Genomic DNA, 22592 nt, shown 5'->3' on the forward strand with positions numbered 1-22592 from the left:
GGTGATAGCGAACGGGTGCGTGTAGAGTGCCCGATGATGTCAATAACGCACGTGGTTTAAACTGTCTTAAAATATCCACGTTTGTTTGGAAATAAAACCTCTTCAGTGTCGGCTCATATTCGTCACGCGTTGAAACTCACAGCCATTTGCTATACCCACGCCCCAAACCAGATGATTGCTCAAGTTCCGCACCATAGGGTAAATTATATCTCATCATCGTTACAGTACAACAAATTCGTACTGTACTGTGTTAGTTTAATTACGAATGTACATATACACAACACATAAACTGTACACATTTAAAACAAAAAAAACGGATTTTTATAACAAAACGGAAACCCATTCATAGCTCGTAGTTTTATACCACCGGTGTCTTCGATTGGAGAAAATGTTGCACGACAATTCTCCGTCTGGTCAATTTATCACACAGTTCATACACAAAAACCCATAAACATTCAAGCTGTTCAATAACAGCCCATACAGGCTACCTGAACATCCATCAACACTACCTGAAAATTACACATCGCCTGAACATTTGAGAATTGTGTCAAAACGTTGGAGACGTCCCACGGTCGCCTAGACAGTACAGGGACTCTTCTACTTACAAACATTCGACTTACGAACTTTCAGAGATACGAACAAACCTGTCCGTATGTCCAGTTGCCTGTTCGGTCTGAGAGTCGTAAGTTCAACCACCACGAAATAGATGGCGGTGGTGGCATCTACATCTGTAGAAGATGAAGAGCCAGTGGCATCTACATCTGTAGAACATGAAGAACCAGTGGCATCTACATCTGTAGAACATGAAGAGCCAGGGGCATCTACAGGAAATTATACAACGAAAAGCCATTCCCCGTGTTGAGTGTACATGGCGTATAACATGTTTGGAATCGACAGGGGTAAAGTTGGACTAACGAACAAATCGATTTTCGAACAGACCTCTGGAACCTAACTCGTTCATAAGTAGAGGAGTCCCTGTACACGTTTTTATTTGTCTCTGCGAAGTGTTCTCCAGGGTGGTCCAAAAGTCAGGACACGTGTAGGGTTGTTATTATAATTATTTAAACAAATTACACGGGGTTCTAAAGACTGCCATTAACATTAATGCACGATGAATACGATTCTCGTTTGAAGTGAACGTAGGTCTTTCCCCACCCCCCCCCCCCCCCCAAAGATTACAGGCGTGTAATCTTTCAACATTCATCAATTATGTTTTGTCTCAATTCACTCCGGGTTCTTGGTCGAGTTTTTGTAAACAACGAATTTCAGTTGACCCAACAGTACGGAGAAGAAAAATCGATATGAATAATGTTAAACGATAAAATATTAACTTAAATAATACGCAAGTAAAATGTTTGGATGCCTGTGTTGAAATAAATTAAACCTCCCTATGTGTCCTGACCATTGGGCTACCCTCTATGTGTAATAGAAGATAAGTTTTGGAACAAGTCACACGGAATGTACCTGATCTCGGAAGCTAAGCAGGGTTTGAGCCTGAATATTGCTTTGATGGGTGACCGCCTATGCATAAGCAGGTGCTATAGGCGACGCGACATTGTGGAGCGGCACATTGTTGTACTGCACTATATCCTGTGTCTATGCCCACCCACCTACTCCAACCCGCACGTACAAACGTGGTGATAGGTTGTCATGGATAATGATCCCCTGTACAGCCTGGACAGACTGTTGGGGCAAGTGCTGGCACGCAGCACGAATGGGCTGGTCGCCTACACCATGCTCTTCCGCCTTTGTCTCCCCAGTGCTCATGTTTACACACTGCACGAGTTTACACATGGTACTCGTCTAAGGCCGAGTTGACCTCAGGGAGGCCCATATGTGGGTCAACAACCCTCAGGGCCCACAGAGGCTCTCATCTAGCAGTGGATTAACGAAAGGGCTGCGCATTGTACATTTAATGTAAAAGGCTTGAATGGGCAATGCTAGACACTCGGCGGAACCTGAAAGTGATCAGAATGTGTGAGACGAGACGAAAATGCTGCATGCATCGACCGTGTAAATGTACAACGCAATGTACAGGCCAACGACAAATAGTAATAATTACTATAATAATAAACAACAATTAAATCAACCCCGTACATATAAAGTTGGTGCTTAATGCTATGGAATATTGAATGAAACAGCACGACAAAAGCGCTCGAGAGGAGCAACACGTGATTGCCCCAATCGAACCGGGTTCATCCTCTCCCCCCGACGACTTTGTGCGAAAGAGATGCAGGCACAAAAGCAAAAAGGAGAGGTTCCTTTAACACTGTCCGCACTTTACACGCGCAGGGACTCTCCCACGAACACGTTAGGTGGGTTACAGCAGCAAACATCGCGCATACTCAATAATGCTCAATCGTTATAAAAAAAAAAACTATTTGCTGTACACGGCGGATACTGCGTCAGCAGTGGTGCACAAGCGTAAATAATAATACAAATAAAACTCAACACATTTGTCCATGCCAGCGTGGCCTTAAAAGGAAATATATATGTATAGCTCATGAAGAAGGGCCATTGCCCGAAACCTAACCCATTATACACGCTTCCTTGTTAGGCCACGGAGTTATTGACGAACGTGTTGAGTTTGTTGTTATTTATACCTCACATGGCATTGATGTTCAGCAATAATGAGGCGTGGGCATTTGGGTCGCGAGGAGTCGAGTCTTGAGAAGCCCCGATCTCCGTAGCTCTGCACAATATTTGTTTCTGCCACATTTCAATTGACGTGTTCCTAGAAATTCCCAGCGCGTGCTGCGTGTCACCTCTTGGTTGTACCTCTTCGTTCCAATAAGCGTACGAGGTTTCGTATGTGCACGAGATGCCGTCATTGGTACGCTGCCGGGCCAGTGGTACAACACAGTGGCTCCAACAATACAATACCATGAATTATACCTTCCAACGTGAGTCCATGGTTTAGCTCAGGGGTGCAGGGTGGTTGCTGGTGGTGGTGATGGTGGTGATGGTGGGAGCCAAATGACAATTTGGTTGTAGAGGGGGGTGTGATGGGAAGGGCGGTGAGTGGAGCCACTCCTTAGTTGGGTTCATCCACGTCCACATCTTCGTCGCTATCGTCAGAGGAGACGGTGGGGGGGCTGTCGGAGCGACTGCAGTCCGAGGGGGGCCCGCAGGGATCGGCTCTGGCTCCGGAATCTCCAGACTCCACTTTGCCGTCTGACGGGAGTTCCTGGTGAAGATGAGATCGAGGGCGTGTTCATTGCGAGCACGTGAGCACATGGCTTGATTGAGCACGTAGAGTGAGCATGTGTTCAGAGAGAGCACGTGGCTTTATTGAGCACGTGGTTAGGGTTCAGAGCACGTGGTTAGTGAGCACGTGGTTAGAGTGAGCAGCACATGGCTTGATTGAGCACGTGGAGTGAGCATGTGTTCAGAGAGAGCACGTGGCTTTATTGAGCACGTGGTCAGGGTTCAGAGCACGTGGTAAGAGTGAGCAGCACATGGCTTGATTGAGCACGTGGTTAGAGGGAGCACTTGTCGAAAGAGAACACTTGTTTATAAAAAGGACGTGTTTAGTGTGTGCACGACCAGAGTATACACAGTTCAGATTGAGCTCGCAATTATATTGAACACGTGTGGTTAGAGGGATCACGTGGTGTTAATGATCACAAATCCCGCAACTTCTGTTCGCTCCCCAGCCACAGCTAACATCAAGAGGGCCTGGAGTGCTATCTGACTCCCACCCCCTCTTCATCAACCCACACTGACCAGCATGGGGGAAGTATGGCCAAACCCCGCGTGACCTAACACGGCGTGGGGCCCGTCCGTGCGTACACACGTACGACGTTATACGGTCCATATAAGCCATTTTAAGAAGCATCGACGCCGACTTGTAAAATGTGTCATGTGTACTATTTTATTATTCATTTCATTCGCCCGCCCACAATCCGTTTGTTTTACTGCCTCCTAAATGCGTTCCAGTAAAGAAAAGAAGAGAGCGGAGCAAACGTAGGAGGAGGAGGAGACTGCTCGTAAAGAGGCGAGTCGCCGAGACTCTCACCTGCTTGAGTCTCCGCCACTTCGCCCTCCTGTTTTGAAACCAGGTCTTCACCTGCATTCGTTCGCGCACACACACACACACGCACACACACAAGCACACGCACACACACACACACGCGCGCACACACACACGCGCACACACCCACGCGCACACACACACACACACGCGCACATACACACACGCGCACACACACACGCGCACACGCATTCCGTGAGCGGACACTTGTGCACGTGTGCACTGTAGCTATGCGTGCACCGTATATGAAGTGGCGGCGGCGTAGCGGCTGGCGCGCCGTGCTACGAACCCGGCGAAAATGAGTTCGATTCCGGCTCGTGGCCAACACCAGTGAAGGATATCAGAATCGGTCCTGGGCCTCCCCTAGGTCGACTCAGCCTCAAATAAGTACCTGGTGTGGTGTCTAATCATCGCCATTAGGAAGGTAAAGGTGACCGGGCGTGGTTCTGGTCACCTAAAACCTCGTGTGCCACCATTCCTGCCTTCATAGGTGCTAGCGAACAGCACTTGACCCAAAAGTCTGTTAAGGCTATACGGGAGACCTTTCGTCTTTAACTGTACATACAACTCGATATTTGCATGCTCTTTCACGATACGCCTTTTTCAATGTTTACCAATATTTTTCGAATTCAAAAGTATTTTTTTACGCGTTGCACTTGCCTGATGATTGGTAAACAACCCCCCCCCCCATGTAAACAACATCGTATCAACTTAAAATGGAGGTTTTGCGTTGCTGTCTTTGATTGATCCACTGCTGAATGAAGACGCCCCCACGCCTTTCGGTCATGGGGTTATTTTGACCATACTTCACCACGCTGGTCAGTGCGTGCTGGTGACGGACGGAAAATCGGGTCGGAACCGGTTAAGATGTCGACCGCCATGTTTTGTTGTTCCAGTGGCCAGGACAGTAACTCCGGTCTCTAGATTTGCAGAGCAAGCGCGCAAACTGCTGTGTCACCGCTCGCCCACTGCAGAGTTCTCTCTCCAACTATGACAGATGCACACGTCTGCGATCCGCGGCAGTGGATTACGAGTGAAAGAAGCCCGAAGCCTGAGTGCAACAACTTCAAATGCAATCCCTCGTAATCCTTTGTAACTGGACTGTGCGTGCATTAAATATGACCAAATCACCCAGAATGCACCAGTGACCTCGTCAAGATCTCAGTAGCTAAGCGGGTTGGAGCCTCTGAAGTGGTGGGATGGGCGATCCACTGCGCATGACAGGTTGCGAAAGGCGACGTGGCAGTCACCAGAGTGCAGTGCATCAATATCCAGCACCGCGAGTAGTTTACCGCACACTTCACCGCACTCCCGTGCTCTCACGTCTACGCCCTCCTCCGGCCTTCCCCAACCCGCGCGCTGACCAGCGTAATGTAGTGTGCTCGTAACGAGACCCTCACGCAGCAGTGGATTGTCAAAAGGCGCCGCTGCAAATGCGGCGGGCATTGGCACGCACAGGTACGGATCACCCTAACGCGGGAAGTCGGCTTGTTGACAAACTCAAGCAAGAACCGACACTCGCTCAAAGAGGCATTGTTAACTTCTTGTTTCCCGTGAGAAAATAACAAGGGTGGGACACGCGCCGAAGCCCTCGGCAGCAAATCATAAAAAACTGCGTTGCAGTGATAACCCACGACAAGCTCCAGTGCAGCAGCAGCAGTAGCAGGCTTCCCCCTAACCCAGTCAGATCCACGTCCACATCAAACACATGATTTGCCAATTGATGCTGCTGTTGCGTTGGCAGTGGTGCACAAAAGACAAAGACCCCCCGTGTAGCCTGAACAGACTGTTGGGGCAAGTGTCATTAGTGAGCACCTATGAAGACGGGCACAGTACACGAGGGGGTAGGTGGCCAGCACCATGCCCGGTCCCATTAGTCTCCCCAGTGGCGATGTTTACACACCGCTACACCAGGTACTTATTTGACCTAGGAGAGGCCCAGGGCTGGTTCAGGTAATTGTCACTGGTGTTGGCCACGAGCAGGAATCGAACTCATGTCGCCGGCTTCATAGCACAGCGTGCTAAACGCTACACTACCGCTCCGCACATGTAACACAAACAACAACAAACCAAACACATTCGCCAACGATAACGCTGCGTGGCCTTAAGTGGGACATATATAAATATATGCGTACACATTCCACTCTGTCCTTGCGTACGATGGCAGCAACATGGTCCAGGAGCTGAATGGCAATGTTGATGCCCGCTAGCGACGACGAGAGGGCTTCAGGCGAGAGTTGGCGCACTGTGGCTGCTCCTGCTCTGTCGTAGGAGCGCAAACTACAGCGAGTTTACCGTAAGTTTGGGTTGCATGGCCACAATCGCACTGTGTGGCTTGTCTTTAATGCATCCCCATTGGTTCTCTCTCTCTCTACGGTTCTCCAAGTATATCCACGTGTCTCTATGGATTTCACAACATGGCTCCATAATTTGGGGGTGCATGTTGACGTCCCGTTGGGGTCGATGCCGACGGCTGTGTCTTCGAGGAGGAATGTCAACGCCGGGAGGGAGGGGGGGGGAGGCGTGCGACGTTTGGGACGTCCGCGATCTTCCAACGCGCGAATCGATTCGTGTAAACGCCACGCACGCTGCGTCCTGTTCCGAACGTAGCGACGGGGTAACAACATCGGCAAAACCCGCGGATACCAACAGCCACCACCGCTTCTCCCCTCCCTCCACCTCTCCCCTTCCCCGCCCCTCACCTGTCGCTCGCTGAGCTGCAGCAGCTTGGCCAGGCCCTTGCGTTCGCCGGGGGAGAGGTACTTCTGCCGCTCGAACTTGCGCTCCAGCTCCACGGTCTGCTCGCTGCTGAAGCGCACCTGGCCGCCCTTGCGCTTGTGTGCTGGCCGTGGCAGAAAGGGAGCCCACAGCAGCGGTTTGCCTGCAACGCCACGCGGGAGTTACAGAAGACTCTGTAGCGGTCGTGCAGCGGTCAACGCTACGCTGCGCTACGAACCCGGCGACGCGGGTTCCATTCCCGATCACGGCCAACACCCAGTGACGATTATTTGAACCTGGTCCTGGGCCTCCCCTAGGTCGACTTAGCCTAAAAATGAGTAGCTGGTGCGGTGTGCAAACATCGCCACTGGAGAGGCAAAGGCGGCCGGGCGTGGTGTTGGTCACCCACCCCCTCGCATGCCGTGCCGGCCTTCATAGGTGCTCTCTAACAGCACTTGCCACCAACAGTCTGTTAAGGCTATACGGGGGATCTTTGTCTTTGTAATGCACCCACCCCCTCGTGTGCTGTGCCGGCCTCCATAGGTGCTTGCTAACAACACTTGCCCTAAATGTCTGTGAAGGCTACACGGGGGGCCTTTGTAATGATTAACACACAAAGGCGATCGGGTGTGTGCTCACACTACCTCTGAGTGTGCCTTAATAGGTACTCGCTAACTGTATACGATGACACGGTGAGTCTTAATAAAGTTGTTCACGCATACCACAGTTTATGAATGATTAAACGTAATTGTCGATCAGAGTGCTTATTATACTGCATCCACGAAAGTGAGCACACCGATATATGAACACCGCAGATATATGAAGCACCACACGTGTGTAGTTTATATACGAGGGGTCGGTTAACCAAAATAACGAGAAGAGCCAATTTAGTTCCAATTCGGGAAACAACTCAGCACTATTTCAAGAGCCGCAGCAATTCTAGATTTGGAGTTTTCGTGACTGGAAGGAACCAAAGAGTATGATAGGCGCAGCAACGCACGCGAATGCGAGACGTTTGGGTACAGTGTGATTCAAAATAATGTTAACACTTAGATATTTACGCGATCTAACCGAAAAAAAACTCTATTATGGATGATATTGGTCGCGAAAACCTACGTGTTCAACTTGTATGGGACCATCGTTTTTAACGTAAAAGAACGGATAACAGTTCAAAAAGTCAGAGTCTCCAATTGTTCGTCATCATTATCAACACGTGCCTGGAATCTTATCCAGATGGTCTCCAGAGCCCGGAGGCACATTTCTTGTGGTATTGTTGCAAATTCTCAGAAGTGTTCACATTTCTTTGAAGCACGCTGTATATACCTAAGTGTAGTATAGCGTGTATAATGTATATGGCACGTAGGGGGAGCGGTGGTGTAGCGGTTAGCGCGCTGCGCTACGAACCCGGCGACTCGAATTCGAATCCCGCTCACGGCCAACATCAGTGATGATTATTTGAACCGGTCCTGGGCCTCCCCTAGGTCGACTCAGCCTCGAACGAGTGTGTAAAACATAGCGTGGTGTTGACCACCCAACCACCTCGTGTGCCGTGCCGGCCTTCATAGGTGCTCGCTAACAGCACTTGCCCTAGCAGTCGTTTAAGGCTACAACGGGGGGGGATCTTTGTCTTTGGTATGTAGTAGAGGCGGGGGCGTTTGCTGTGAATTGTGGGCAAGAGTGGTCAAAAGCTATGCCGATAACGCGTGGGAGGCTTTGACCCGGCCCTGTGGATTTGCAAACGGGATGCGGGACTTATATAATCTGTTTGTATCTCTGCCCGTGGTAGTCCTCGTGGGTGGAGCGGGTGTCATCATCAGTTCTACCTACGTGACTTTACCGAAAGAACTAAGAGTAGTCATCATCAGTGGTTGTTCTTGAGTGCGCCATGCTATGAACCCGGTATCACAAGTTGCTCGTCGCTTTCCTAGCCAGGGATCATAGAGCCCCCGCGGTCAGAAGTGAGATCTCAAACCGGGCCTGGGACCCCAACACGTTCTTTCACCAACTGGCACTGACCAGCGTGGTGAAGTATGGTCCAATCAACAAGGCCCTCCCCCCCCCCCATCCGCCAACCCCCCACGAATCATACGGTGAAAGGTGGGTATGTTACCCTGTAACTTGCACTGTAGTGGATTAACATCGACCATTAAACCTTCTTGGTTCTTTCGGTAAAGTCACGTAGAAGGGAAATAATAAAATAATAAAAATAAAACATAATAAAATAATTCTCACGACGTTTCGGCCACAACGCAAGCAGCCGTCCTCAGGTGAAGAACAGGTCTGTCGGGAAGACAGCGTCTTTTTATTATTATTTATTATTTATTATTTCCCTTCTACGTGACTTTACCGAAAGAACCAAGAAGATGAATCCCTGCAGTCACCAAAGCTTTAAATCGAAATGGACCATTAAAGTTGTTGTTGTTGTTGGTGTTACTCTCGTTGCAGGGCAATCAACGCTCTTTCCTTCCGATGTCAGGACGCCACTGGAGCTGTGGACTTTTCTCAATTGAAAAGTTATTTCTTCAGAACTGCTTTTTGTGTTTAGTTTGTTGTCCTTCCCCCGCTCTTAGCACGGTTGGCTACGTACGGTGCGAAATAAGTTCATATACATAACGCGCTTCATGCATTATTATTTTTAAGTAGACCATTTCATGACCGAATATAAGTATAACCCGTAAAAAAAAAGTTTTTCCACTATAAATCCTTTATATGCGTGGCAGCGAACTTAATATAAAGGATTTTAAAATACATTCGCCTGTGGAGGACGCGGGGATCGATCCCGCGACCTTTGGCATGGGAAGCGAGGGCGCTACCAACTGCGCTACTCCGCCACGGCCTGTGGAGGGGTTACGCTCTGGGCTCTTATACTGTGACGTTCAGCCAAAGCCAAGAATGAGTTCTATTTGAATATATGTAAAATATATTTTTTTTGCCTAAAAAGTGTAAAATTTTGGGAATTTTTTTTTCACGAACATTAATTGTCACGCACAACGAGTCTGTGCGGAAAATGTCAGCTCGATTGGATCACGGAAAGTGGGTTAAAAAACGACCGAAAGATTTGCACGGTCGTAAGCAAGCAAGCACGCAAGCAAGCACGCAAGCAAGCAAGCATGCGAACTTAATATAAAGGATTTAATAATAAAGGATTTAAAAAATGTGTAACTTTTACACCTACAAGTACATTATGTTGCTGTTAACAATCGCGATACGAAAACACATAGCTGTGGTTTCATCAGAGACCCGTGCATTATTTCAACGTGAATTATAATAACAACAATATACACATCGGCAAACTATCTATGGAATGCAGCATGCAATATTCCAAACTGAGCACCATACGATACGGTACATGCAAGATACATAAACACATAACACAAATGAAAGCAACTCAACACGATCACCAAAAACACTGTGGCCTTAAAAGTAAAATATATAATAGGCGACGTTTCAGGTAATGGCCCTTCTTCAAAGCGCAACAAATATGTTTTGTGTGTGTACAGTTGTCCTTCCTCGTGCCTCCGATTAGCAACAGTTGGCTACCGTACGGTGCGAAAAAAGTTCAACGCGCATGCGTTCACATACGACGAATGAAGCTCAAAAAATTTAACACCACGCTCTCAATCTAAAACTGCGACCTACAGCTGGGGGGGGGGGTGGTGAGGGTGGTGACACACGCTCTCTGCATCATCAGCACCTTTGGTGGTCACTGTACGTTTCGAGAATTGCAAAAGCAGCACAGAACACGACAGCTCTGGCGAGCGACAACTCCGTTTCTGTACCCCCCCCCCCACCCCCGTGCAATTGCAGGCGCGCGGCTTCCGCTTTTCCTGCAGGTGCTTCCTCCTCTACTTTTATCCTCTGAGCGCACGACTGTTTTCTTTGAGATATATCGCAGTCCTACACCACCACCAACCACCTCCTCCTTTATCATGTTTTGTCGGGGTCATCATCGTATCGGGTTCCACCACAGTTTCTGCAAACGCCGCGGATTACCGCTGCTGCTGCTGCTGTTGCTGCTGTTGCTGCTGTTGCCTGCGGTCGTGACCGACTTAACTGATCTACGACTTACTCACGACACGGCCCACGAGTTTCCTGCTGCGAATCGCTTTGGGATGTTCTGTGTTCATATTTTGTTTGTTGCGGTTGCACCCGACTTAAGAGCCGCATGGCTCACAGGGCTATACCTAATAATTGAAACTTTAAACTTGAATACATAGCTCCCGCTCGCATACACGGCAATGGTAATGGGGGTGACGCATGTTCCGCCAGACGAGGCTCCCTCCACAAATAAACAAACACGCACGCACGCACGCCGATGCGACTATGCTCGTTATTTATTACAAACCGGCTGGTGAGTGGGTGGCTGGAGAAGGGGAAGCGGTCACGTCGTAGCTGGGTGCAGCAAAGCGAGACGAGGGCGAGTTTCCAGCATTCGCCAGGGTCACGGATAAATTCGCCGCACGCAATCGCGGTGGTGATGATCCGTGGATCAATATACCCCCCCCCAACCAGAGCTTCACAGACTTCTCTCCCCCGACCACCATCACACCCCCCCCACCATCACCCCCCACTGGAGGAATCCGCTGAGTTTCTGAAGCTATTTGTCCACTGATGTCCAGGATTTGTGACGGCTGTCACGACGAGTCGATCAATATCGGTTCTTAGGTTCACGATGTCGCTTGTCCTGTCAAAAGTTGTGAGTTTTCCAAGTGATCCTTATCAGCCACTCGTGGCCGCATCATTCGCCGCAACGGTGAATAACAATCGATCGTTGGATGTAATCGCGACGATTAGTCGAATCGCGAACGGACCGATTCGTTGCATCGCCCTGCGATGCTTTTACATAGCTCAGTGGGCCGTATCTGGTAAAATAAAAAATCATGTAGTTTACTTTCGTATAGCTTTAGGTCGTTCACAATGCAAGCAGTCGCCCACAGCGAAAGGTCGAATTTAATGACAGTATTTATCTCTCGCCTTGAAGCAACAGGAGAGCTTCAACATTCTTGCCCGATGAAGCTGATTGTAACTATCAGCGAAACGTCGTACTACTCAAATTTAAAATGCTGTTGATTCTCTCTTCAGCACACCGGTGGGCTAAATAAGTGAATTATTTTGTCCTTTGAAAAACGTGAGACATTTTTTTACTATTTGGCCGTGTCGGGTGGTGGAGGGTTACAACACATTTATAAATAACGCGATCTGACCCAAACACCTATATTATGAGTATTTATTTATTCAACCGCTCCCATTGCAGTACGTGAATAGATATATTCGTAACAGATTCAATCCGGGAAAACTATGCAGCGCTGGATCGAGCGACGTTAACAATTGTATTATCACGAATTACATTCAGCAAGTTATCAAAGGATTTGGCGCTGCGAAGTGCGAAACGAACGAACGAGATGGGAGGGACATTGACGCCGACTCTGCTGCTGCTACTGCTGATGAGACACTCTGTTGTCGAAACCGGTCCAGAGCTGTCTTTTGATCACCTTGAATCAATGCTGCCGGAAATGATGCGGCAGATTTGCGATGTGCGAGACGCAATGCTTGGCATTTGTTGTTTGATGCGTAGAGACACGGCGTATATATTGTATCGTCCCCCCTTAATGCTGTGCGTTTGCGCTCTTCTCAATGTATGCGACGCTAATGATTGACTTATCAGAGTGGTTGGTTGTCTTCTGAGTAAAATCTGTCCACAACCATAGCAACGTGCAATTCCCAGCGCGCTATCCACAACAATATTTGAGATGAATATTTGGGGAGGGAAGGGGAGGGGGGCGCGCAAAGGTTCGCGCACTGCGCTACGAACGCAGCTGAGTTCGATTATCGATCACGGTAACCAGTGATTATCGATCACGGTAAGCAGTGATTATCGGTCACACGGTAAACATCAGTGACTTGAGTCGCAAAGCGAGACCGGTTTCCTCCTCCACCATCTCCCACGCCTTACCCCCCCCCCCCCACCAGTATATAAACCCGCACTGACCAGCGTGGTGAAGTATGACCGAGTAGCCACAGTGACCGATACACGGCATGAGGAAACACGCATCGATGAAATCGGTGATTTTACACAACAGAAATTATTTGTATTCGGTCACTGAAGCGAAAAAAAAATGTGCGTTTCGGCCTACTCGCCTTTGTCAGCAAAACATTGAGGCTTAGGAGTTAATGAGGGTTAAATGTATTTGGGGGGAGGGACACTCCCTCTGATCCTTTAATTCAACTGTGATGATTGCATTTTGGACGTCCCCATTTCTCGAGTATAGTTGTTTTTGTTGGGAGGAGTGTGACGCTAAAGCGGAGAGAAAGCACATCGAAGCCTTTCAGCGACTATACAAAAAACACATGTATACACTTGGGACCTCATCGCCTTACAAACGGGGCTCCTATATGGTAGCGATACTCACAATGAGATGCATTTATGACCAAGTAAGAGGCGTGCCATGGGGTCGGAGGTCTCTTTTGGAAATTCGCTTATCATAGTCATCCAGTCGTCTGTACTCGGCGTGAATGTCGTACTGTATAGTTTAAAACACATTTCAATATCCCTTTGCATTACAATTGTTCGACTATTTAATGCACATTTTACCTTCATTAAATATAATGCGTTAAATATAAGTAACATGTTATCGTTTTAATTCGTTAACTGTAGATGTAAATTGTGTTCATAAGATTAACGCGTTCGCCTAATAGTTTGAGGCCTGCTGTTGGCTTTGCACCCTCCTTACAACTTGATTGTATTAAGAAAAATGTATTCGCAACCCAATGAACGACTGTACTTGATTACAAATATATAAATAATGCATAGCACTCCGCCGATTAATTGATTCTTATCGGCGCTTCTTTGGAGGCAGAGGTGATTTAATGTGCTCTCTGCGCAGCGCGCACTCGACACATGCGCCTACAATAACACTTGCCCCTGAGGAGAACCAACATATACAGTACGCGACGTTTCGAGCCATGACCCTTCTGCATGGCAGATACAAGCATAGAGCAAATGGTCTTACTTCACTTGCGATGGAGGGCTATTTGCCTCAACGGCAGCGTATCATATCATGGTACATTTCCCGAAACGTCTTCTCTTAAGTACGTACCATCTTTCGTTCAGAGTTATTGACAAATGTCTCGAGTCTGATGCTATTATTTGTGACCCTGCACAACTTCCAACGGAGATCATCAACCAACAAACAAAGGAGATAAGACACAGACCCCCCGTATAACCTGTAACAGACTGTTGGGGCAAGTGCTGTTAGCGAGCACTTATGACAGGCCGTCATAGCACACGAGGCCGCCTTTGTCTCCCCAGTGACGATGAATTTACACACCGCACTAGGTACTCATTTGAGGCTGAGTCGACCTAGGGGATGCCCAGGATCGGTTCAGATAATCGTCACTGGCTGTTGGTGGCCGTGTGCGGGAATCGAACTCGGTTCGCCGGGGTTCGTAGCGCAGCGCGCTAACCGCTACACGACCGCTCCCCCCACCATCATCACCATCATCATCACCACCATCAACATCGCAAAAGAGAATTCACTCGGTTATCCGGCGTCGATTGTTTCCCTTCATTGGGCTGAATTGCGGAAACCGCCGCCTCTAATCAGGCGCGCGCACGCACGCGGCCCCACGGCCCTTGTGCCGGAAAACATTTGAGCAGCATTACCAGCAGATTTACTCCTATCGAGAGCTCAAGGCTTCCTGTATTCTGATTGTGTTGTGTGTGTGTGTGCCTGGAGTGGTGGTGGTGGTAGAGTTGGCGAGGGGGGGGGGGTGAGGAAGAAGGTGGGGGTGGGGAGAGAGAGAGAAACGGCTGGGAGGTTGTGGACTGGGCTGATGGTGGTGATGGTTGGTGGTTTCTGCTGCTGTTGCTGTTGTTGCGAAAGCAGCGGTGAGCCGAGCCCCGGCGAGACCGTTAGTTGCTGGATTGGATGGTTGTCTTGCGCCGTGCAATGCCGACCCTATCGCTGGATACACATCATCGTCGTGGTCTGTTGTGACATGCCAGCCAGTCCTGCGACACCCACCCACCCACCCACCAACCCCCCTCGCTCCCAGATTGTACCGATAATGATTGTGTTGGGTCGTATGACACCCCCACTGCATCCACCCACCCGCAACAGATTGTGGGGATAGTGTTGTGATTGGTAATGTTACAATCATTATGACTGGAGTGGGTTTTTTAAAAACATATATAGACGTAACTTATAGTATTACATTGCCTATGCGTAGCGATGTTACATACATATAGCTGCTGTGTCTATGACCCACTGTTTATTGAGAAGCGTCTTTAAGGGTGTATTGATGAGATACATTTCCCACCACTTGTTTGATTAAGGGCCGCGAGTTGAGGTATCGTTTCTCATTCGTGCCGCCTGAATGCAACACGGCCACAGTGGCATTCTTATTTGCGTGCAATTTGAATCATCCTCGAAGAATAAATCATATTTCATGCAACGTACCCGTGTTGTACCCGTCTTAAAGCCATGAATTTATATAAACTTTACAACCGCCGCTAGCGCGAATTGCACACAATAAAACCCTATAGCTCACTTATCAATATGAATGGGTGGTGTGAAAAAAAAAGAACGATTGCATATTGGATGATTTTACTGTCACTCCTTATCAATCCACGGCTGGATGAAGGTATTTCAAAGCTGCCGCTGCCGCTTCTACCTCCTATCACAACCGTGCGAACTGAACTAAAAGCTATTTTACCAGGTAATGCCCACTGAGTTATATATCGTAGCTTTTTTTTCAGAAACGACAAGGCCACAAATGATAGCTCAACGAAGTGGCTTATCACGTGGACATTTATAGCAGCCAAATACCCTAAATTGGACAGCCGTTAAAAAGAGCTTTATAGCTCATAGGATTCCTCCTGGATAAAAAAATATTCTGATTCTGATACACGCAGACCTCTCTAAACCATGTCCTGTATTGAGCAGTACATGACTCACTGGGTCGCAGCAATATATTTTAAAAGAGGCTGGCATAACTGAGTTGGTTTGGCCAGTCCCTGTTTCACTAGAATGTTATGTTTTCCAGTTGTGGTAATCATGCCAGGCATCTCGTGTTGAAATATTAAAAAATATAACCATATCAAATATATATAATAGGCAAATGTAAGTGCGTAATGTGGACCGTATACGACCACGTTATTTAAATTACATTGCCGCAGTTGTAGTCTTGAAATGAATGCACATTGAAGAAGCCCGTTTTTTCAATTCACTTTTGAATATCGGTCATGGGAGATGTTTGGCCATACTTCACCGCTCAGGTCAGTGACGCGACAGATAGACGGTTCCCATTCGGGGATAGTTGTAGGAATCATTAACCCATTGAAGTGAGCTGTGGCCGGGGATTCTAACCTATGGCGCGGGGTTCGTAGCACAGTGCGCTCACCAAAGAGTCGCAATACCAAGAAACAGCAACACGCAATTTGAACTTCGTAACCCCAGTGTGCATTCGTGGAAAGATTGTCACTTTTGCTCAGATTTCCCTTCATTTCTGGCTGAACGCACACGAATGCGCGTCTGACCCATTGTTTGATACGCTGCCTCAACTCAAGAAGTGGAAACACCCGAGATGAGTTGGATACCCGCCATCCAGCGCGCGCCGAGTTCCGCATTCACGTGAACTTATCGTCCACGCCATTTAGGTACAGGGCAATCGCGGCGGTTAACCGCTGTCTGAATTCAACATATGATTCCTGTTTTCACAGTCACTTCAATGTTTTGCACCATCAACAGCCGGGCTTATTGACACCAATAAAACCAATCTTAGATATAGATATGTACCTACCGTGCCGCCACTATTGCAGAGGTAGTGTAGCAGGTAGCGCTACGCTGCGCTACCAACCCAGCCACCAGAGTTCGATTCTCGCTCACGGCCAACATCAATGACGATTATCTGAACCGGTTCTGGGCCTCCCCTAGGTCGACTCAGTCTCAAATGAGTACCTGGTGCGATGTGTAAAAACATCGCTACTGGGCAGACAAAGGCGGCCGGGCGTGGTGTTGGCCACTCATCCTCTTGTGTACTGTTCCAACCTTCGTAGGCACTCGCTAACAGCACTTGCCCTAACAGTCTGTTAAGGCTATACGGGGGATCTTTGTCTTTGCTACTATTGGAAGGCTCTCACGTCGGGTCGTGAATATGTGCTCTCAATATATCCCACTACGAACGATTATAATAATTATAATGATTTAAGAGAGATGCGACCACCTCGCATTACCGTCCGTACTTTAAAACCCATTCAGTCTCACCACGTTACAAAGTGTGATACGGACACATTACGGAGTATAAGGACAACAGCGTGAGAAGATAAACCAATATATATTACTTAACTGTAAACACATGACATCGTAATATTTTAAGAAGATGAACATCCCTTTTTCAATCCACTGCTTGGATGTTGAATGAAGGCCGATTCACAAGCCTTGCCGTCGATCCACGAGGGGGGGGGGGGTTCTTGTGGACCATACTTCACTCTGCTGGTCACCGTCGAGTGTTTGGTGATTGGAGACATCCACTCGCCGTGGCCGGAAAATCACAAATCTACCGGGCCCGTAGCGCAGTGCAGCTAACCACTGCGCCAGCACTCCACCATCACAGCGAATATGCTGTCATGTAGCTCAATAAGATGTAATGCAGAATATTTTCAGCATTTATAGTTTCACCGATGGGATACAACCGACGGGATTAATGTTTATAGAGGTTTTTGTTTTATATTAAGGCCGTGTTTACAATATTGGATAAATATCTTCCAATTAGACTGCAAATGTAATTGTACCCAGGTAATAGCGAATTGAGACTTTAAAGTCAATGCCAAGGTAAACCGGCATGGGCTCTACCAATGAAATAAAAACATCGGATACTTTAATTGCCTAATTAATTGCCTAATTAAAATAAGTACCGTCTCTAAAAATCACTGCATCTGTTGACAATCCGGTCCCACCACGCTTACAAAACTTACGCAACAAAGTCATATAATTTGTTAATTAAAAAAAGATAATGAAAAATTAGATGTTTGTTTTTAAGGTGATATATTATCTCTACACGCGAAAAGGCAGATTTTACATCATTAACGTATAGCGAGCACCTATGAAGGCCTGCACGGTGCACGAGGAGGTGGGTGGCCAGCACCACGCCCGACCGCCTTTGTCTCCCTAGTGGCGATGTGTATACACCCACCGCACCTTGTGCTCATTTGAAGCAGAGTCCATTTCCGGGAGGCCCAGGACCGATTCAGATATTCGTCACTGGTGTTAGTGGCCGTGAGCGGGTCGACGGGCTCGTAGCGCAACGCGCTAACCGCTTCACCACCGCTCCCCGCTATCTCCCGCTAATAAGACGCACACACACGCGCGCGCGCGCGCGCGAGTACACATACTATGCATCTGGTCGATTGCATGCGTTTAGCGCACAATGAATTCGTTCTAAGTCTAAGTAAGCTGCGCGTGACGGATGCCGTCCAAAACGCATCCGTCAATAACGCCGTGGCCAAAGGAGAGAGTGTATCGAGTAATGAGGCGACGCTTCGGGCAATGACCCTTCTCAATGAGCTTATAATCGCGGGAATGTGATCGATCCACAACTGAGCTGCACGTGACAACTCATCCAATCACAGATCCGTCACCAGCTGCGCTAATTGGAATGAAGCAAAATCCGCCGTGAGTCGTAGCGCGCCACGACTCCATCGGCGACAGAGTTCCGACATGGAACGCTAAAAGAAAGATTTTACATCATTAACGTATAGCGAGCACCTATGAAGGCGAGGGGGTGGGTGGCCAGCACCACGCCCAACCGCCTTTGTCTCCCTAGTGGCGATGTGTATACACCCACTGCACCTTGTGCTCATTTGAAGCAGAGTCTATTTAGGGGAGGACCAGGACCGATTCAGATATTCGTCACTGGTGTCAGCTGTAGCCGGGCGTATCCCAATAGGAACCGGCCACGGTGTCCTTGCGGCTTCTGCGGCCGTCTGGAACGCTCTTCCTTCTGATGTTAGGAAGCCACTGGAGCTATGCGCTTTCATATCGAGATTGAAAACTAATTTCTTTAAAGCTTATTTAGTGTGTGTTTAGTTTAGTTCATTTGTCCTTCCCCGTACCTCCGATTACCAGTTGCGGAACGAGTTCTACATACATGCTACATACATACATGCTACATACATACATGCTACATACATACATGCTACATACATACATGCTACATACATGCTACATACATGCATACATTCTTAGCGACATTTTACTTATAGACACAGTTCTGTTTAACTATCCAGGGGAGGCCCAGGACCAGTTGTAATGATACTGCATATATATACAGTACTGTGTATATATGTATAAATTATACTGTACTTAAGAATATCTACATGAGGCTTAAGTCTCGCTTTCAAGGGCGGGTTCCTACCGCTCTGGCGATATTCTGGCCAATTCCCATTCCTGTCTGGGGGCTTCGTGGTGGGACGAAACCCCCCTAAGATCGCGGAGAAAACCCATCACGCAAACGAAGGGGACAGCAGCAGCATCAACACGAGGATCAGCACTCGGCACTGCCATCGCCTGGCCACACCTCGCAGCGGTGACCCAAGCGAGGTTCTCTCTCGCCAGGCTCAAATCCTCCGCTCAAAGGGTGGTTGTCGTACACTACCAACGACACCCCTCCATCTCACACGCTCGGTGCATCTAATGTGTTAGTCGCGGGCCGCTGCACGCGTTCTGTGTGGATTGCAAGTCCGGTGTGTTTCCACCGCTGTGGCAGCATCATCTAAGCACGTGCATTCCCGGTTTCGTTTACTCGACGTCTGTGAAAAATACTGGGCATCTGTGACGAAAGAGCTTCATAGCTCATCAGACTCCTCCTCCCGTCTAAATGGAGGTTCTGATTCCGATTTCGTACGTAGGCGCTCTCCTCGCGGCGCCACGATGGTGAGACGTTAACTACCTCGCCTGGTATACAGGTGGCCGTGGGTTCGACCTCGACCCTGACGATGCCTGTATATTCGGAGTTTGCGTTTTCTTCCCATGGTCGCGCGGATTTATATCCGGTTCCTCCGGTTTTTCCCTCCACAATTCGAATCAACATCACGCGTTGAGAGTGTTTGGCTGCCGCGAAACATTTCCACGTGATAAGCCACTTCGTTGAGCTATCGTTTGTGGTCAAGGTCGCTTCTGAAAAATATCCATATTATAGCTCAGTGGGCTGTACCTGCTTTAAACAAAAAAAAGCTATAATAGTCGAGTTGTAGTTTCGATCTCACGGGAGGGGAGAGAGGCGGAGAGAGGGGGGGAGGGAGAGGAAGGGGGGTTAGGCGAGACTCACCGAGGTGGTCGTGCCGACCCAGCAAGGGATGCCCGAACTCGAGCGCCGTGCGCGGGTACGGGTACAGGTGTCCCGGGAAGCCCAGGGTGGCCGCGTAGGCGAGCGGCTGCCCGTGCGAGGGGTACCCGGCGGCCACAGCGGCCGCAGCAGCGGCAGCGGCCGCGTGCGCGTGGTGGCCCGACACGGCGGTCATCTCGCCGTAGGTCACGGGCGCGCTCCTGTAGCCGGGCGTCACGGACGTGAAGGACGAGTTGGGAGACGGGTGCAGGGTGGCGGCCGCGGCCGGCGGGGCCCCCGGTGGCGAGCTCTGGAGCGGCGGCAGAGGCGGCTGGGAAGGACGCCTCCTGGCGCGCTCGTCGGCGCCGCTAGCGCAGCCCACGCCGTCGCGTCTTAGGATGTCCTCGATGAAGAAGGGTGTCGGGTGGGCCACCTGCACCGGGGTCGGCGCGTACAGCGGCACGCGGAGCGGCGCGGGAGGAGGCGACGCGTGCGGGAACTGCATGGCCGTGCTCAACCCCGGGGAGGGGGTGTGGGGGGGGGGAGTCGTCCCGACTGGCGATGGGCGAACGATGCCCCGGGTGGTGACGGGATGGGAGCCGGCGGAGGGTCAAATCCTTCCCCGTCCCACCCCCCACCCACCCACTCTCCTTCCTCGCCTCACCTCGCTTGGCTCTGACACTCACCACCACCACCGCCTCCTCCTCCAGCTCGTCACCCCGTTGGCTGTGTTGTTGTTGTCGTCGTCGGGCGAGCGAGCGAGCGAGGAGCCGTGCGCGCCAGCGGTTGTTGTGAGCGCGCGGGGCACCACCAAAGTCGCGGTGCGCTGCTTCTGTAACGCGCGCGCGCGCGCAGCCGCTCAGAGGCGGAGTTGAATGTGCTCGTTTCCTTCCGTCCTCGCAAAGAAAGCCAACAACCAGCAGAGTTGCTCCCTCGCCCCTTCTTCTATTGGCTGATGTTTATTTTTTATTTCGCCTGCGCTTCATAATCCGAACCACCCTCCTCCTCCCCCCCCTCTTCTTCCACCCGACTCTCCTCCTCCTCCTCCGGCTGCTCACCTCCCACCACCACCCCCCCAGCCAGTTGTCTATCCGGGGATGAACTTCTCCCGCGATTGTGGCGAGTCGTGACACGGCTTAGACATATATCTGCCAGACCCGCGCATACAATGGCGATGGGATAGCGGGCGCTGTAACGAAGGCGATCTTTATCGGCCCTTTTGTTTGTCAACCCACGGCTACGACGCACGGCTGTTTGTTGTCGGGCAGTAGGCAAAGTAAAATCAGCAACATATAAAAACAAAGACAAAGATCCCACGTATAGCCTTAAGCGACTGTTGGGGAAAGTGCTTTGAGCGAGCACCTATGAAGGCCGGAACGACACACGGAGAGCTGGGTGGTCAGCACCACGTCCGACCGCCTTTGTCTCCCTGGTGGCGATGTTTACTACACACCGCACTAGGTACTCATTTGAGGCTCAGTCAAACTTAGGGGAGGCTCAGGACCGGTTCAGGTAATCGTCACCGATGTTGGCCGTGAGCAGGAATAGAACTCGAGCCGCCGGGTTCGTAGCGCAGCGTAGCGCTAACCGCTTCACTACGGCACTAGCGTAAATGTGTCTGCATGTATCCGTCTGCCCAGACGCACAAAACATATCAAGGATTTCTAACACGGCCGTCGTCTGGGAGTGCGAAATTTCAGCAGAGCTCAATCAAGACGAACAAAAATTCTGGAGCGGTTTCCACACAAGGCGTCTCATCAGGTAGTCGGTAGTAGGATTGTGCTGGACTATACTTCACCACGCTGTGCGCATAGATAATCGTACGTAATTAACGATAAGGTCCCATTGTCAGATGAAAGCGCGCCCTGATATGGAGATGTGTATACTGTATATATGTATACATATATGTTACTGAATATGGTGTGAAATACACACAATTGACACACGTGCACAACATAGGCGAATTAATACCTTTGAACTAGAATATCTTCGTCATGACACCCGCCATTATTGTGTGTATGCTGCTTTATGAACAATATAATTTGGGTTATTGTGCATTAAAACTTGAAAGCTAAATGCGTTTAACGCAAGAAAGAATGCGTTACCGGTGACGAACGTATGCTGAACTTATTTCGCATCGCACGTAGCCAACCGTCGTCTCATTTTGGATTATTTGACCATAATACCACACCACGCTTGTTTAGTGCGGCGATTTGTCGAAATAAGGTGGCCCAGGTAATACTACAAATGTGGCCCAAGTAATGCTACAGATGTGGCCCAAGTAATACTACAGATGCCACTTGCCAATGATATTATTATCCGTCGTCGGAAATCTAACTTCGGTCTCCGAGTTTATCACACAGCGTGCTAACCACCACTACGGTACATATTTGCCCTGTGCTCAATGTGCTATTTACATGGACGAAAGAGAAAGATCGAATGAAAGTAGTTTAACACGTAGGCTTTCGCGACCAATATCATCCATAATAGAGGTTTTTGGGTTAGATCGCGTAAATAT

The 22592-nt window shown here is 49.2% G+C and overlaps 1 protein-coding gene across 1 annotated transcript; it reads right to left on the reverse strand.

Annotated features, from left to right (window-relative positions):
* Positions 1-1158: 1158 nt before the first annotated feature.
* HHEX (hematopoietically expressed homeobox) lies at positions 1159-21058 on the reverse strand. The gene is made up of 4 exons (XM_078593169.1): positions 20078-21058; positions 6736-6914; positions 4019-4069; positions 1159-3187 (listed from the first exon to the last, which is right to left on the reverse strand). The coding sequence occupies exons 1-4, from the start codon at positions 20577-20579 to the stop codon at positions 3035-3037; spliced, it is 885 nt and encodes a 294-aa protein (XP_078449295.1). The 5' UTR covers positions 20580-21058; the 3' UTR covers positions 1159-3034.
* Between the last annotated feature and the right edge of the window lie 1534 nt (positions 21059-22592).

This window comes from Lampetra planeri, chromosome 4 (genome assembly GCF_965212315.1).
Source record: "Lampetra planeri chromosome 4, kcLamPlan1.2.h2, whole genome shotgun sequence".
In the NCBI taxonomy this organism is placed as follows: Eukaryota; Metazoa; Chordata; class Hyperoartia; order Petromyzontiformes; family Petromyzontidae; genus Lampetra; species Lampetra planeri.